The sequence below is a fragment of the Mobula hypostoma genome, chromosome 6 (genome assembly GCF_963921235.1).
Source record: "Mobula hypostoma chromosome 6, sMobHyp1.1, whole genome shotgun sequence".
NCBI classification, from domain to species: domain Eukaryota; kingdom Metazoa; phylum Chordata; class Chondrichthyes; order Myliobatiformes; family Myliobatidae; genus Mobula; species Mobula hypostoma.
Window position 1 is genome coordinate 107,874,064 of NC_086102.1, and position 18,834 is coordinate 107,892,897.

Here is an 18,834-nt window from a genome sequence, read left to right on the forward strand (position 1 = left end):
GAAACTTATCATTCTTCAGTAAACAAGTGTAAAAGAAAAATACAATAAGTACAACAAGCATATAAGACCCAAATAAACATAAATACATAACATGAGCTGATATATATAATGTGCATACAATCAGTCTAAGTAAGGGTAGGTACAAGAGTGTCTGTACAAAAGGTGACTGACAGGAAATAATAAAAGTATTGGTGGGGAGAGCTGATGGGTGGAGATGTTGATCAGCCTGACAGTTTAGAGGAAGTAACTGTTTTTTTGAGTCTGGTGATCCTGGCATGGATGCTATGTAACCTCCTACCCGATGGGAATGGGACAAACAGTCCATGAGCAGGGTGGGTGGGATCCTTCATGATACTGTCAGCTTTTTCCTGGTCCCTTTCCGTATATATGCCCAGTAGCCATTTTACTAGGTATCTCCTGTACCCAAAAAAATGGCCACTGAATGCATGTTAATGGCCTTCTACTGCTGTAGTCCATCGACTTCGAGGTTCAACGTGTTGTGCATTCAGAGATGCTCTTCTGCACACCACTGTTGGTAATGGGTGACTGTTTGAGTTACTGTCACCTTCCTGTCAGCTTGAACCAGTGTGATCATTCTTCTCTAACCTCTCATTGACAAGTTGTTTTCACTGGTGCTCACTAGACTTTTTTTTGCACTATTCTCTGTAAAGTATAGAGACTGTTGTGCATGAAAATCCCAGGTTATCAGCGGTTTCAGATGCTCACACCACCCCATCTGGCACCAACAATCATTCCACGGTCAAAGTCACTGAGATAACATTTCTTCCCATTTTGATGTTTGGTCTGAACAACAACTGAACCTCTCGACCATGTCTGCATGCTTTTATGCACTGACTTGTTGCCACATGATTGGCTGATGTGATATTTGCAGTAATGAACTGGTGTAGCGATGTATATAACAAAGTGGCCACCAATTATGTGTCCTTGTAAACCGTTGCCCTTTAATCCTCATACACCTCCCTCCCTCTGTGTCCTGTTTACAGATGACATCCTTTCCCCAGTCACCGTGCTGGCTACTTCATCCACCCTGCACCTGCTGGCAGAGGACCACCAGTGGACAAAGGTGACCAGCGAAGCGGCCAGTCCTCCGCCAAGCAAGATCCTCATCAAAGAGTCGCAGCCCATCAGCAACATCAGCTCAATCAGCTTCTACAAGTCTGCCCCGCACGATGTCCAGCTCAACATCTACCACGAGGTACGTCTCTAGTTTGTTACTGACACGTATAACGACGCAGCCTAACTTCTTGCTTCATCCTCCTCTCCCCCAGCCAACCACCTTCCCCTTTACCTGGCTTCACCTATCATCTGCCAGCTGGTACTGCTTCCCCTCCCCAACCTTCGTATTCTGGCTTCTGCTCCCTGCCTTTCCAATCCTCATGAAGGGTCTCGGTCCAAAATGTCAACGCTCTATTCCTCTCCATAGATGCTGCCTGAACTGCCGAGCTCCTCCAGCATTTTGTGTGTGTTACTCTGGATTTCCAGCATCTGTAGGGTTTCTTGTGTGTATGAGAGTGTGCACGCATGTATATAGTGAATAGAATACAGCATAACAAGACCATCTGCCCACGATGTTGTACCGACCTTTTAACCTACTCCAAGAACAATCTAACACTTCCCTCCCTAATATCCCTCCATTTTTCTTTCATCCAATGCCTCTCTACCACCACCCTTGACAGTGCGTTCCACACACCCACCACTCTCTTATGTTTTTAAAAAAGAAATTAAAGCCTACCTCCAACATCGTCTTTAAAACTTCCTCCTGTCACCTTATAAATTATGCCCTCTCATATTAGCCATTGCCACCCCTTGGAAAAACTCAGTCCTATCTATGCCTCATCACCTTGTACACCTCTATCAAGTTGCCTCTCATCCTCCTGCACCCCAAAGAGAAAACCCCAAGCTCACTCAACCTTAGACATGCTTTCTAATCCATGTAGCATCCTAGTAAATCCCTTCTGCACCCTCCCTAAAGCTTCCACATCCTTCCTATATTGAGGCAACCAGAACTGAGCACAATTAAAGTCAAAAGCTGAGCACACCATGTGCTACGTTACAGTGAGCAGCTTTTGTTTTGCACCACCCAGACGGAGCATTCCAAACATAGAAAGAAATGCCAAAGTGACAGTCATAGAAGAGGGAGAGTTAAGGGTTTGACCACCACTGGGAAGCGGGTGTGAAAGAGGTAATGAAGCTGTTCTTGAATCTGGTTGTCTGGACTTTCAAACTCCTGCATCTTCTGCCCAGGGGAGAGGGGAACAGGAAAGGCCAGGGTGGCATCCTTATCAATACTGTCAGCTTCCCTGATAAATTGGACTGGATTGTAATTGGTTTATTATTGTTGCGTATACTGAGACACAGTGAAAAGCTGTCTTGCATTCTGTTCATACGGATCGGAACGATAGCGTAGAGATTAGCATGATGGTATTATATAATATAAACAATAATGGTGGAATCTGGAAAGTCAAGTACTATTATATTTATCTTAGAGTAGGCTAGGAGATGAGCACAACATTGTGGGCCGAAGGGCCTGTGCTATGCTGTACTGTTCTATATTCAGTGGCCAGTTTACTAGGTACAAGAGTGGTCTTCTGCTGCTGTTACGTCAAATCTTGAAGCGGATGGGTGTTGTGCATTCAGAGATTCTGTCCACCACTGCTGGAACGTGTGTCTACCTTCCTGTCAGCTTGAACCAGTCTGGTCATTCTCCTCTGACCTCGCTCATTAACAAGACATTTTTGCCCACAGAACTGCTGCTCATTGGACACTTATTCTTTTCCCACACTACTCTCTGTAGACTCTGGAGACTGTTGTGCATGTAAGTCCCAGGAGATCAGCAGTTTCTGAAATAGTCAAGCCACTCCCATCTGGCACCAACAATCATTCCACGGTCAAAGTCACTTACATCACGTTTCTTCCCCATTCTGATGTTTGGTCTGAACAACCACTGAACTCATATACTATCTTGAGATCCATTTTATATCAGGCATTTACAGGAAACTCAATAACATTTATGAGAAGTTATACATAATAAACTGTCCACTAAGTGTGTGTTCTATTGCACTGTACTGTTGATGCAAAACAGCAAATATCACATCACATCGTCAGCGATTCTGCACCTTCCCCTGACCCTGTGTGTCGTTCTCCTCCCCACCAGGTGAGTCGCACAGAGAGCGCGTGGCACCTGCGGGCAGAGTGCGTGGAGCTGGTGAACAGCCTTGTGACCTGGATCCGCGAATACTGGGAGGAAATGTTCGGAGTGGCCCTGAAAATCACCGCCTGCCAAGTACCCGATTAGACTGTGAAAGGGAACTGGGCCCAGGATGTGGTGGGTGGTTTTGAGGGGGAAATGAGAGAGGAGGGAGGTATATAAATCCAGCACTCGCAAAGAGCGGAGTTGTATCACGGTTCCCCTGACGCATCTACGAAAACGGGGCACTTGCTTTCTGGACAGGTGAGTTTGTTGCCATTCAGTGCACAGAAGGACTCCAGCATGTCCCGTGGCAATTTGTCCCATTTCTGGAGTGGACTCTCCCACAAGGGCACTTTGCCTTCCTCCTGCCCAGTGAGTTACAGGAGGCTTGGACTGCCCTTGGAGATTATTATCTCCTGCCAGGAGTGATTCAGGTCTCCCACTGTTGAACCTGTCCTTTGCAGGTGGTGACAGAGAGGTGGAGCTGGATTTTACTGAAGAGTGTTGAGGTTTTTCACTTTTATTTCACCAGAGTTAATGTGATGACTGTCCACTTCCCACTTTCTCACTGTCCTTTACGTTCCCTTTATGAATTCACCTTTCACTCTACAGACCAGAGTCCGAGCACTTAATCCCATTTTCCACAGGCTCCACACGATCCATGGAAATGACCTCAGTTTTCCCAGTGAAGGGGCTGCTCCCTGTCTGAATCATTGTCCACTCCCCTACCGAACCTCAGTCTCAGAGAGTGGGGAACGAGGTTGCCTCTGTGCTTTACTTTCAGAGATGAATGGCAATGTGGGGGGGGGGGTGGAGCAGGAAAGGTGTCAGCTGCCCATATGTTCTGTGAATCTGATCTCCAGCACTGCCCCCTCACTCCACTGCCTCCGCTACAGAGGAAGCTGTTCTCCTCTCCCTGGTGAGGTGCAGTGTGTTTAGCTCACAGTTCCGTACACCCCAGATAGGAGGTGAGCAATGTAGCGGACAAGGGACTGTGGAGTGTGCACTGTCCTCTGCCCAGGCCGGGCTGTGGCACAGCTGTCAAGGACAGAGTGCTCCTCCCTTTGCACACCGAGCTGCTTCCACCCCTCTATCTTACTGATTTCCAGACTCCATGCCACCCCCTCCCGAAAGGCAGGGAAGACCACAGTACCTCCAGATCATCTCCCATGGTGATGGTCAGGCTGCCCACCCCTCTTGGTGTGTATTGGACAGATGTACTCATCTGTCTAATTCCCATATCCCTTGAATACTGGGAGCAGAGACCCCCATCCACATTTGCTGAACTGCACTCCCTATGCTAAATGCCTCTACTTGTGATGACTCATTTCCCCCTTCTTCACCCTCCTCGTTTTTTTTTTAAATACAATATTGATATCTCCTCTGTGCTAGGACTTTCTGCCTGTGACCTGGGTTCATTGATCAGGCCTGATGGCAGTGTGAGTAGGTAGGTGCTGTATGAACCATGCTCTTCCCCACACACACTTCTTTCCATTCCCATTTCTTGGCCAACTGCCCTCTCTCTCCTCCCCACAACCCTCCCCCCCCAGCCACTCTCTCCTCTGCTCCCCTTTCTCCCCAACTCTTCCCTTGCCCACCCCTCACATCACCTTGCCTAGTTGTATTTTCACAAAGGCCACTAGGCCCACACGTTTGCGCACCGATGCTACAGAAGGCGCAATGCCCTATACCTCCCTGCACCTCTCTCCTGCTCCTTCCACCCTTCCCCAACTCGGGTGGGGAGCTTAATGCCCCGACACCACCCAATGGTAACCCCTCCTTTGAGGGGGGAGTGGGCATGTGGGATAATGGGGCTTGGCCAGTCAGTGGTGGTGAAAGACAAACACACAGGCGCGCACAGACAGAGAGAGAGAGAGACATATACACGCAGACGCACGCAGATTCACACATGTGCACAGAGACATGCGCTTGCAGACGCACGCAGATTCGCACGCACATGCAGAGACACTTTGGAACAGGCTGTGTTCTAGCACAAGTTTCTCATTCAACTCCCAGCCCACCTCCCCATCCCATTAACTGCTTGAACAGCCCAGCGTTCTGAGCCACACATTCAAAGAAGTTTAAAGTTTTTAAAGAGGCCATTTATATTGCTGCCCCAGTCCCCCTCAGTCTCCCCAAAATGGAGATGAGAGAATCCACCTTTTCTGGGTGCCTGCCTCTCCAGATATCTGTACAGGACAGTCACTTGCACTGAGGCTGCATTGTATTTATTTTAAAGTATATTTGCTATGCAATTTAAATGTTGTGTTGCAAAGCCTGTATTTTTGATAATTTTGTCAATAAATTTCTTTGTGAGGCTGTTGTTTCTGCGTATAGTCTCTGTCTGACACTTGGATCTTTCCCTGTTTGCCCCCACCTGTCAGCAGTTCCCTGCGACCAGCATCCATTACCTCACCACCGGCTCCACTCCTTGTCAGTGCCCATACAACAATGGGGTTCTGTTGCCCTCCTATACACCAATCTCCTTGTCTAGTTCCTCTGCCCTCACCATCCCCATCACTCCTCTGTCCTAATTAAAGATAAAGATTTAAAGATTGGCTTTGTTCATTACAAGTACATCGAATAATCAAAACATGCCATGAAGTGTGTCGTTAGTGTCAGAAACCACAGTCCAAGGAGGTGCTGACGGCTAGCCCTCAAGTGCGGCCATGCTTTCAGTGCCAACGCAGCATGCCCACAGCTCACTAACGCTAACCCGCATGTTTATCTTGGAATGTGGAGGAAACTGGAGCACCCAGGGAAACCCATGCGGAGAACATACTACCTCCTAACCGACAGAGACGGAATTGAACCCTGGTCACTGGCATTGTAATAGCATTACACTAACTGCTACATTACCAGGCCGACCTAAATCTCTCTGCTTTATCTCTTGGCTTCTCAAAGTCACTGAGTTTCACAGCTCATCAAAAGGACCTTCAGCTCAACAAGTCAATGTCAACTAAGATTCCCATCTGTCTGTCTTTGGTCCATAATTCTCTAAACCTTTCCAATCTATGTACTAGTCCACACAGTTTTCAAATGTTATTAATGAATCTGACTCAACCACTTCCTCTGGCTGATCGTTCCATCTACTGACCACTCTCTGGCTGAAAGATTTGCTCCTTGGGTTCGCATTAAATCTTTCCCTTCTTGCCTTAAACTTGTGCTCTTCATTTTTAGAACATAGAACAGTACATCAAAGTACAGTGTTATGCCCATCTTTTACCCTAAATTCAATCTAATCCTTCCTTCCCATATTTTTCTATCATCCATCGGTCTATCTAAGAGTCTCTTTAATGTCCCTAATGTATCTGCCTGTACCACCACACCAGGCAGGGTGTTCCATGCACACACCATTCTCCATAATTTAAAAAAGAGTATCTCTAACTTTACCTACGCTCCCATGAGCCTCTGTGTACATCACATCATCTTCCATAACTTCCACCATCTTTAACGGTATCCTTCCCTCTCCAACCCCGGCAAACAGACTGCGCACATTCACCCTATTTGCCCTTCATGATTTTACACACGACATTGCTGGTGCCTCCTCCATTGCCATACCTTGAGCCGCTGAGATCCAAAGCTTTGGAATTCACAATGGAATTGGTGAAGAAATTTAAGGATAAACATGGTCCTCAACCCCTGCGTTGACTCCTCTCTGTCTTGTCTTACCTTGGGCCCTTGGCTCGCAGTGGAGCATAGTCCATCAGTTCCTGTGGAGTTCGTCAATGTCCCTATAATGTTCATTGTATCCACTGTATGGGGAATTGTCCTTACAGCTTAACCAGAGTGCTTTCTTATTTCCACCTCTCGCGACGGGGATGTAGGGTTAGACTTTGAGAGGTGGCTCCTCCCCATCTGTGAATCAATTTTCAGCCTGTTTATGGTGTTCACACGATGTGATTGAGGAGGTCCATGTATAACTCAGCCATGTTTATGGCTGAACTCTTTCTCATGGAACACAGGAAACAGCACAGGCGCAGGCCCCTCCACCCACATGTCTATGCTAACCATGAAGCCAAATCAAACCAGTCGCCTCTCTTCTCCCATCAGTGTGAAACTCACTGTTCAGGGATAATGTATCCAGTTCACTGCCCATGAACTGTGTATCCTTCCAACATAGGAGGCCATTCAGCCCATTGAATCCATGCAGCTCACAAACCAATCCCATTTCCCACATCCCCGCCCCCCCCCACTGTTTTTACAGAGAACAGTACAGGCACTTCAGCCCATGATGCTGTGCCAACCTTTAACCTACTCTTAAGATCAACCTAAATCCTTCCCTCCTACACAGCCCTCCATTTTTCTTGTAAAGATTAGCTTTATTTGTCATACATACATGGAATCATGCAGTGAAATGTATTGTTGGTGTAAAATCAAATCAGTGAGGATGTGATGTGCTGGAGGGAAGCCTGCAAGTGTTGTCAGGCTTCCAGCACCAACATGGCACTCCCACAACTTACTTCCTCCTACCCGTATACCTTTGTTTGGAATGTGGGAGGAAACTGGAGAACCGCAGTCATGGAGTGAACATACAAACTCAGCGACAACAGTGGGAATTAAGCCCCATTCTGGGGCTGGAGTCGATGGTCCTGGGCCTTTACTTCCTGGACTTTAGAAGAGGGGGAGGGCATCTCATTGAAAACTATTGAATATTGAAAAGCCTGGACAGAGTGGATGTGGAGAGGATATTTCCTGTAGTGAGGGAGTCTATGACCAGATGGCACAGCCTTAGAATAGAGGGATGCCCATTTACAGCGGAGATTAGATGGAGTTCTTTTCACTGGACGGCGGTGAATCATTACCACGGATGGCTGTGGAGGTCAAGTCATGAAATATATTTAAAGTGGAGGTTGATAGGTTCTTGGTTAGTCAGAGCGTCAAAGGAGAAGGTAGGAGAATAGAGCTGAGAGGAATAATAGATCAGCCATGATGGAGTAGCGGAGCAGACTCTAGTGAGCTATTTCTGCTCCTGTGTTTTATGGCACTGTAAAACGATGCGCTCACAACTGCACTGCCATGAAACGCTGAACCTGAGGCTGAAGTTAGAAGCTGACATTGAACCTAGAGGTCCGTTCTTTCAGCATCTTGAGGTGCCGTGATCAGAACATTCGAAGCAGTCTGTGGGGTTCAGATTTATTTGTTTATCACATGGACAGTGAAACGCGTTGTTTGCATTAACAACTAACACAACCTGAAAATGCGCTCAGACATACCCGTAAGTAACAAATTTGAGTTTAGCATTTGATGGCTCTTCTTAGGGGAATAACTCAGAGGTGATACTACAGCCTCAGGAATCCCCCACAAAGGAACGGTGTTTTGAAACACGCAGCCCACATTTTCCTTGTCACCTCTCCTCCCCAGATCCTACAGCTCATCTACAGGAGGGACAATTTACAGTGGCCTGCTATCCCACCGACCTGCACGACTTTGGGATGTGGGAGGAAACCGGAGCACCCTCGCGGTCACAGGGACAACATGCCGACTCCAGCAGCGGGAGTGTGCAGTCTCCACGCACACAGCACTAGAGGTGCACACTGAACCAGGTTCGGTGGAGTTCTGAGGCGGTTGCTCTCCTAACTGTACAGAACAAAGTCTGTGTTGGGCCAGTACTTAACCTCCTGCCTGTCAGCCCAAGGTTCACTTCCCTGCCTCTCACCCCACCTCCTGTGTGCTTTTAAGTTCCTTTACAAACACCTCTGTGCCCATCTGGTTAATATAGAACATAGAAGAGTACAGTATATTACAGGCCCTACAGCCCATCATATTCCAACATTTTAATCAATCTGACCCTCCATTTTTCTATTATTCATGTGCCTATCGAAGAGTTTTTTAAATGCCTGTGTGTCTGCCTCCACCACCACTCTTGGCAGGGTGTTCCACGCACCCACCACTCTCGATAAAGTACTTGCCTTTCCCCTCTATAATTAAACTTATACACCATCATGGTAGCCTATTTCCTCCCTGGTAAAAAGTCGGGCTATCCTCTTGATCAATGCCTCTTGTACACTTGTATCATGTGACCTCTCATCCTCCTTCGTTCCAAAGAGAACATCTCTAACTCGCTCAACCTATCCTTATAAAACACGTTCTCTAATCCAGGCATACTCCTGATAAATCTCAGTACCCTCTCTACAGCCTCCACATCCTCCCTATAAAATGAGGTGAGCAGAACTGAATACAATACTGCAAGTGTGATCTAACAAGAGTTTTATAGAACTGCAATATTACCACACGGCTCTTGAACACAGTCCCCAACTAATGAAGGCCATCACAGCGTTTGTTTTTTGACAACCCTATTAACTTGCATATCAACTTTGATTTATAGAGTCATAGAACAATACAGCATGGATACAGGCCCTTCGGCCCAACCAGTGTATGCTGACCATGGTGCCCACCCTGCTATTGCCAATTTCCCTCTAAACCCTGCCCCTCCATTTACCTATCCAAGTGCATCTCAGATGATACTAATGTACTTGCCTCAACCACTTCCTCTGACATCTCGTTCCAAATACTCACCACCCTCTGTGTGAAAAGTTGGCCCACCGGTCCCTTTTAAATCTTTCCCCCCTCATCCTAAACCTATGCCCTCTAGTTTTGGACTCCCCTACACTGGAGAAAAGACTGAGAATCCATCTATGTCTGTCACATATTTCTGTAACATCTTCCCTCATTCTCATACACTCCGAGGAATAAAGACGTAGCCTGGCTAACCTCTCAGGTCCTCTAGTCCGGGCAACTCTTTCCTGTTTAACCATATCATCCTCTATGCAGGTGCCCGCCCCCCCCCACCACGTGTGCTAAGCCCACTGCTGTACACTCTGCCTGTACACAAATGGACAGTAATGAGTAATCATGTTGTCAAGTTTGCCGATGACACGACAGTGTATCACCAACAATCATGAGACGGCCCACAGAGAGGAGGTGGAAGAGCGTGAGGCCTGGTGCAAGGCAAATAACCTCTTCCTCGATGTTACCAAGACAAAGGAGATGGTTATTGACTTGAGGAGAACTCACACCCCTCTTTACATCAGCGGCCCAGCAGTGGAAACTGCGAGTGCACATAACACACAACCTCTCATGGTCCCACTACATATCCATCACAATCAGGAAAGCTCACCAATGCCCCTACTTTCTGAGGAGGCTGAAGAGGGCTGGCCAATGCACATCAATACTCAAGTCCCCCTGTGAATGTGCAGTAGAAAACATCCTAACAAGCTGCATTACTGCATCGTATGGGAACTGCACTGTGGCAGACAGGAAGGCTCTAAAACAAGTAGTTAAAACTCGTGCAACACATCACTGGCACCAGCCAACCCGCTATCAAGAACATGTACACAGAGCGGTGCTGGAAAAGGCCAGCAATATCATGAAGGACCCTACCACCCTGCTCACGGACTGTTTGTCAGGGAGGAGGCTACATAGCATCCACCCCAGGACCACCAGATCAAACACCTCCAGCCCTCTGCACCCTCCACAACAACTATATAATTTTCTGACTGTCACCTTATGTACTTTAATTGATCTAGCATATGAGCTGTCTTCTGTATTAATATTTTAATGTGTTCTTTCTGCTTATTGTGCATATGTGCGTGTGTTTTTGTGCTACATCGGATCTGGATTTTGTTCTCCTTTACGCCGTGTACTGGAAATGACATTAACCAATCTTGAATATTTCTCACAACCCTGCATTTATCACTTGCATGTTAATAAAACTTTTCCCTTGGTATCTGCATTTCCATGAGACATACAAGCAGATTTAGGCCTGTTCAACTCATCGAGTCTGCTTCGCCATTCCCTCGAGGCTGGGCTGATTTATTTTTGCTCTTAACCCCATTCTCCTGCCTTCCCCCCCCATAATATCTGACACCCTTAGCCTCCACAGCTGTCTTCGACATGAATTCCAGATTCACCATCCTCTGGCTAAAGATATTCCTCCTCATCTCTGTTCTAAACTGAGGCTGTGACCTCGGGTCCTAGACTCCCTCACTATAGAAAACATCCTCTGTGCATTCACTTTGTCTGGGCTTTTCAATATTTGATAGCTTTCAGATTTTACTTCTCTCTCAAGTAAATCTTGTCCCTTAGCATTCCTGCTAGTCATAACAATTATCCCTCTGAGCCCCCCCCCACCCACCACTGACTTAAACCCCTGCTCCAGCACCCTCAGCAGGAATGGGCCGGACTGCAGCCACAGCTTACAGACACGGAGTCAGTGTGGCTGCTGCCTTCTACAGGAGCCATGGCTTATACCTGCTCACAGCCCAGGTCCCACTGACAACATCACCACCATCAGTGAGGGTCTACTAATAATCGAGGTGAGATGTGTCTGTGGATTCGGAGATCGGAATATCAGTCTAACCTGTGCGTTTCTCTCCTGGGAGCCGGTGATGGGACAGTGTAGATCTTCTCTCCACATCTAAGTTCAAGGGTGAGTAATGGGAAGGTGTAAAGGGACCTTCACTCTATATCGCTACAAATTTTAAATGTATCGATTGTCATCAAAATATATGCAAAATTGAAATTCAGATCGAAGCACAGTTATCCTTGTCAGGACACTCCATGGCCCCGGTGCCCCCTAGCCCCGGAAGACCTCCAGAGAGGCAGTGGTCAATGTGCTCTTCCTCCGGGTATACCCAGGGACAGACATGCCCTCAAACAAGGGGCAGGCGTCAGCTCAGCCAACACCCCTGCCTGGATTTGTGAACTTTGGCCAGAGTCAGGACAAGGCAGATGCGGGTGTTCCCCTGGCCAACTTGCTGCCTCTCTACACTGGGGAACCAATTTAAGGAGCATAAGACATAAAATGAGATTGAGCCATTCGGCCTGTTTATTCTGCTCCGCCATTTGCATCATAATTGATTTATGATCCCTCTCAACCCTGTTCTCCTGCCTTCTCCCCGTAAGCCATAAGCTTTACACTTACGACTGTGTGGCTAGGCACAGCTGTAATGTTTGATTCCAGTTTGCTGATGACACCACTGTTGTTGGCTGAATCAAAGGTGCTGTCAAATCAGCAGTTTGGAGGGAGAATGAAAATCTGGGTGAGTGGTGCCACAACAACAACCTCTATCTTGAGGTTGGCAAGATCAAGGATTTGATTATTGACTTCAGAAGGAGGAAAGAGAAGTCCATGAAGCAGTCCTCATCAGAGGAGGAGGAGAGGGGCAGCAATTTAAAATTCCTCGGTGTTATCATTTCGGAGGACCACTCCTGGACCCAGCACATAATTGCAATTACAAAGAAAGCAAGGCAGCGCTACATCTTCCTTAGAAGTTTGCAAAGATTCAGCATGACACCTAAAACTTTGACAAACTTCTATAGATGTGTGGTGGAGAGAATATTGACTGGCTGCATCACAGCCTTGTATAGAAACACCATTGCCCTTGAACAGAAAATCCTGTGAAGAGTAGTGGATATGGACCAGTCCATCACTAATAAAGCCCTCCCCACCCTGAGCACATCTAGACAGAACATTGTCACAGGAAAGCAATATTCATCATCAGGCCACGCTCTCTTCTCGCTGCTGCCATCAGGAAGGTGGTACAGGACCCTCAGGACTCACACCACCGGGTTCAGGAACAGTTACTACCCCTCAACCAGCAGGTTTTTGAACCAAAGGGGATAACTTCACTCAACTTCACTTTCCCCACAACCTATGGATTCACTTTCAAGGACTCTTCATCTCATGTTCTCACTACTTATTGCTTATTTATGTATTATTATTATTATTATTTCTTTCTTTTTGATTTGCACAGTTTGTTGTCTTTTGCACACTGGTTGAACACCCATGTTGGTGCGGTCTTCCACTGATTCTATTATTATTCTATAGATTAATTGAGTTGTTTATGATGACATATATGTACTTAGACAATAAATTTACTTTGAACTTTGAAGTGATAGGTGTGGGGGTTGGAGGATGGGTGGTGGAGGAAGAATAGTGTGAGAAGCTGGGATGGGATAGGTGGACGCGGTAAAGGACTGAAGAAGAAGGAACCTGATAGGATGAGACAGTGGACCATGTGAGAAAGGGATGGAGGAGGGGCACCGGGGGGGGGGTGAGAGGGAAGCTGGAAAGTGGAACAGAAAATGTGAGAAGGGGGAGTGAGGAGAAATTAGTGGAAGTTAGAATTCGATGTTCATGCTGTCAGATTGCAGGTTACCCAGACAGAATATGAGGTTCTGCTCCTCCAGATGGCGATGGGCCTCGTTGTGGCAGTAGAGAAGTTAAATTGAAATGTGGGAAGTGAAATTAAAATGGGTGGCCACCGGCAAAGCCTGCCCTTTTGTGGCAGACAGAGCAAAGATGCTTGTTATTATCACTGACATATGTCGTAAAATTTGTTGCTTACGGGAGCAGAACAGTGCAAGACAAAAATTACCATAACTTACAATAAATATTTGTGAGTGTGTGTGTTCAAATTCCTGAGGCGCTGCCTGTTGAAGATGTTTTCGATGGAGTTGGCTGTTTACAACCCTCTGCAGCCTCTTGTCTCCCTGTGCATTGCAGCTCCCACAGCGGATGGAACAGTCTCCATGGTAAATCAGTAGAAGTTTGCTGTAGTCTCTGCAGCTCCCCAACATGAAGGGAAATGACTCACCCCTGAGAAACTTCCTCTGATGCCTGACGAATTGGAATTGGTTTTGTTATTGTCACATGTGCCAAGCTTGTCTTGCATACTGTTCATACAGACCGATCAAATCGTTACACAGTGCATTGAGGTCAAACAAGGGAAAACGATAACAATGCAGAATAAAGTGTAACTACTACAGAGAAAGTGCAGTGCAGGGAGACAGCAAAGCGCAAGATCAGAACAGGGCATTTAAGAGCAGTTTGGATATGGATGAGAGGGTGATGGAGGGCTCTGGTCTGGGCGCAGGTCAATGAAACTAGGTAGAAAAACAGATCTGCGTGGACTGGGAGGGCCAAAGGGCTCTATAACTACTGTGAGGTCAAGAGATCATCTTCTCATAGTAGGGGAGCATTCAATAGTCTTATAACAGCGGGGTATAAAGATTAAAGATTAGCTTTATTTGTCACATGGGCAGCACATAAAACATACACTGCAAGCTACCATTTGTGTCAACAACTAACGCACTCTTGAGGATGTGCTAAGGGCACCCCTGTCAATATCTAACTGAGTTTTAAGAGATGATGGTGCTTCTTTGAGGAACAACCACCACCCCCCCCCACCCATGAGGTGACTTTACAGCCTTGGGATTCCATAACAAATGTACTGCATTTTGAAAGACAGTTGTATTTATGTTTGTTAATTTCAGAGATGCGTCACAGTAACAGGCCCTCCTAGACCAATGCCTAAATACATCCATATGACCTATTACCTACTAACCCGGACGTCTTTGCAATGTGTTGGGAAACCAGAGCACCTGGATGAAACCCATTCCTTACAGACAGCAGCAGGAATTGAACTCGAATCATTGGCCCCGTAACGCTAACTCCCATAGTCTGTGCCACATCAGACCGTGAAAATTTGATGATCCTGCAAACAGTACTCAGAAAACAGGCCGATGGCTTCTATTGCAGAGATTTAGATTTGCAGACTCTTACCCAGGGGCACGTGAGAGAATAGCCCACTTGTAGTGGCCCAGCAGTCTTTTAGCTTCGTCTGGGAGGGTGAGGGGAGTTGATTGGGGAGGGGGGTGGGATTTGGGGCGTGGATCTCAGTTTACAGCCTGGACTGAACCGCAGCTAAGCTCCCCCAATTGTTGTGTTCGTGTCATCAGATTGGAGTCAAATCCCCGTCCTTCACGGCCGGGAGCAGAAACAAATTAATCCTCTCCCTTGTGCCTTCGCACCCTTCCTCCTCACCCTTGCTCCTCCTAACCCCCGCCATCTCCTCCTTTAACCTTCCCTCTCACACTCTTCTTCATCCACCTCCCCCCATCCACCCTCTTCCTCACCTTCCTTCTACTCACTCTCTCGCCCTCCTCCTGCCCTCTACCTCACCCTCCTCTACTCAGCCTCCTCATTCTCTGCCCTCCTGAATCTCTTCCCCCATGCTCCCCCCACTCGCCCTCCAGCCCCTCACCTCCTTTCTTGCTCCTCTCCTTCACTGCTTTTCTTCCACTCGCCATCCTCTCCCTCCCCCAAGAAGAAACTCTGACCTTCATGCACCTCTCTACCTCTACCGCCGCCTGCCCCCTGTGGACCTGTCACCATGGCACCCCGAGCTTTCCTGGGATCTTCCCAAGCTGCCCCGTCAGCTGCTGCTCCCTGAGCTTCTGGCGAGACGATGCCTCTTACTGGGGTATCTGGTTTCAGCAGTGACCCCTCACTCAACCGTCCTCAAGCTGCCCATCGGGAGAAAGAAAGAGAGAGAGAAAATCAGAATCAGGCTTATTATCACTGACAAACATCATGAAATCTGTTGTTTTACGTCAGCAGTATGGTGCAATACAGTAAAAATTACTATGTTACAATAAGACATGAATAATGCAAAACAAAAGTGAAATGGTGAGGCTCATTCACGTGAATTCATAGGTTTACTGATCATCGCCTCAGGCCACAATAAAATAAAAGACCATAAGATCTAGGAGCTGAATTAGGCTATCCGGCCTGTCAAGTCTGTCCCTCCATTCCATAAGACTGTAAGGCATAGGAGCAGAATTAGGCCATTTGGCCCATCGAGTCTGCTCTGCCATTCAATCATGGCTGATGCTTTTTTTTCCTCCTCAACCCCAGTTCCTGGCCTTCCCCCCCATAACCTTTGATGCCATGTCCAATCAAGAACCTATCAATCTCTGCCTTAAATCCCCAACAACCTGGCCTCCACAGCTGCATGTGGTAACAAGTTCCACAAATTCACCATCTTTTGGCTAAAGAAATTTCTCCACATTTTTGTTTTGAAAGGCACTCTTCTATCCTGAGGCTGTTCCCTCTTGTCCTAGACTCTCCCACCATGGGAAACATCCTTTCCACATCTGCTCTGTCTAGGGCTTTCAACATTCGAAAGGTTTCAATGAGATCCCCCCTCATCCTTCTGAATTCCAGTGAGTACAGACCCAGAGCCATCATTGTTTGTCGTATGATAACCCTTTCATTCCTGGAATCATCCTTGTGAACCTCCTCTGGACCCTCTCCAATTCCAGCACATTTCTTCTAAGATGAGGGGCCCAAAACTGTTCACAATACTCAAGGTGAGGCCTCACCAGTGCCCTATAAAGCCTCAGCATCACATCCTTGTTCTTGTATTCTGGACCTCTTGAAATGAATGCTAAAATGGCATTTACCTTCCTCACCACCGACTCAACCTGCAAGTTGACATGCATTTTCCAACATTGTATTTCATTTGTCACTTTCTTGCCCATTCTCCTAATCTGTCTAAGTCCTTCTGCATCCTACCTATTTCCTCAACACTACCTGCCCCTCCATCAATCTTCATATCATCTGCAAACTTGGCAACAAAGCCATCTATTCCATCATCTAAATCATTGATATACAGCATAAAAAGAAGTGGTCCCAACACTGACCCCTGCAGAACACCACTAGTTCTGGCAGCCAACTAGAAAAGGATCCTTTTATTCCCACTCACTGCCTCCTCCCAATCCGCCATGGGTGACAGTGTAGAAGAGGAACTGTGATGTAGTGTTCATAGACCATTCAGAAATTTAATGGCCCGGGAAAGAAACATTCCTAAAACATTCAGCGTGTGTCTTCAGACTCCTGGTGGTAGTAATGAGAAGAGGGCATGGCTTGTGTGGTGGGGTCCTTCGTGATGGATGCCGCCCTCTTGGGGCAATGCCTTTTGAAGATATCCTCAATGTTGGGGAGTCAAAAACACCAGTCAGCCACATCTGCCCTCACTTGATGTTCCGTGTCTCTTGCTATTCAACAGTGAGGTGAAGGCCACGCCATTTTAACTGGTGGTTTCATATTTCCTTTTGATGTCACAGGCCATTCATCCCTTCAAGCCTCTGCTGGCTGCCAGAGCTATCCCAGTTTAAGACCATCGGACCATAATATGCAGGAGCAGAATTAGGCGATTCAACTCATCAAGTCTGCTCCACCATTCCACCATAGCGGATTTATCTTCCCTCTCAAACCTATTCTCTTGCCTTTTCCACATAAACTTTGACACCCTACTAACCAAGAATCTATCAACTTCCACTTTAAATGTACCCAATGACCTGGCTTCCATAGCTGTCTGTGGCAATGAATTCCACAGATTCACCACCCTCTGACTAAAGAAATTACTCTTCACCTCTCACCTGAAGGGACATCCATCCTCTGATCCTAGACTCTCCCACTATATGAAACATCCTCTCCACACCCACTGTTGTGTTTGATACTGAGGGAGAGTGCAGAGCACACCAGGATGCCAGCATGCAGGATATTGAACTGAACTGTATTGATAACCCTGCTTGTACAGTGTGTGAACTCCTCCTGTGTGGGGGTGGTAACTGAGTGGCACAGGAATATCACTATTTAGTACCACTACATCTCCTCGTCTTAAAAAAAACTAAGTATGTACTTCCTGTCTATAGAACTGCACTGAAGTTATAGTCACTGAAATTGAGTGAATTAGATTATGAGAACACTCAGTCCACTTTTATTGTTATTAGAAATGCATACATGCATTAAGAAATGATACAATGTTTCTCTGGAGTGATATCACAGAAAACAGGACAGACCAAATACTAACACTGACAGAACCACATAATTATAACATATAGTTACAGTACTGCAAAACAATACCATAATTTGATAAAGAACAGACCATTGGCACGGTAAAAAAAAGTCTCAAAGTCCCGAGTCGATCGACTCCCGAGTCCCCGATAGCAGGCGGCAAAAAGGAGAAACTCCCTGCCATAAACCTCCAGGCACCGTCAACTTGCCGATACCTTGGAAGCAGCCGACACTGAGTCCATCTGTCCGAAAACTTTGAGCTTCCAACCAGCCTCTCTGATACAGCCTCTTGAGCGCCATCCTCTGCCGAGCGCCTTTGACCTTGCCCCGGCCGCTGAAACAAGCAAAGCCGAGGATTTCGAGGCCTTCAGCTCCGGAGATTCCGGTTACCACACAGTAGCAGCGGCAGCGAAGCAGGCATTTCAGAAGTTTTCCTAATGTTCCTCCGTGCTCTCACGTCTGTCTCCATCAAATCAGAATTGTGCACGGTCCACTACTCGACAGATAACAGATATCAACACTGAAATGGCCGCGCGCACTGCTATCTTCTCCCCCCTCCCGGGAAGATTAGTTCACTTTACCCATAGCACATAATTTATGCTCCTTACATAAACATAAAAAAGAATTGCCAACATTATAAATTTCTTCCTCTTTGTTTTTAATGGTCTCTTTCTCTCTTTGTTTTCCTCTTTTTTTCACCATTTCCTTTTTAAGAACAGTCTCATTTTGTGAAATGTTTCCAACATTAGAAAACACTGAATCTGATGAAGGTCATGGTAGACTATCTGAACACTCCAGCACACTGAAAGGATTATTCTGCCTCTTTAGTCACTTGCCCTAAGCGATTAGGCGATGTATATCTCTGTGGTGGACAGATAAATGACCCGATCTGGTGTAGGTTCCTGGAAGTGTTGGAGTGGATGGAGACTCTCGAAGAGGTGTGTCCATCTCAGGTAATTGGTCCGCGTTATAAAGA

The 18,834-nt window shown here is 46.8% G+C and overlaps 1 protein-coding gene and 1 long non-coding RNA gene across 4 annotated transcripts in view; one reads left to right on the top strand and one right to left on the bottom strand.

Moving 5' to 3' along the window:
- Nucleotides 1–5,628, top strand: part of stk11ip (serine/threonine kinase 11 interacting protein) — a 148,182-nt gene extending 142,554 nt beyond the window's left edge. For 2 of the 3 annotated variants that reach the window (XM_063051405.1, XM_063051406.1), the window contains exons 25-26: nt 1,005–1,216; nt 3,176–5,627. In XM_063051405.1, coding sequence (XP_062907475.1) covers nt 1,005–1,216; nt 3,176–3,316 — 353 coding nt within the window. In that variant the 3' untranslated portion in view covers nt 3,317–5,627. Of the gene's footprint in view, nt 1–1,004; nt 1,217–3,175 lie in introns of all 3 variants that reach the window. The other variant, XM_063051404.1, reaches the window with a different exon arrangement.
- The window catches only part of LOC134348274 (uncharacterized), a 28,806-nt gene extending 15,040 nt beyond the window's left edge, over nt 1–13,766 (bottom strand). Inside the window, exon 1 of the long non-coding RNA XR_010018384.1 lies at nt 13,604–13,766. This is a non-coding gene — a long non-coding RNA (uncharacterized LOC134348274). The remainder of the gene's footprint in view (nt 1–13,603) is intronic.
- Nucleotides 13,767–18,834: the final 5,068 nt, after the last annotated feature.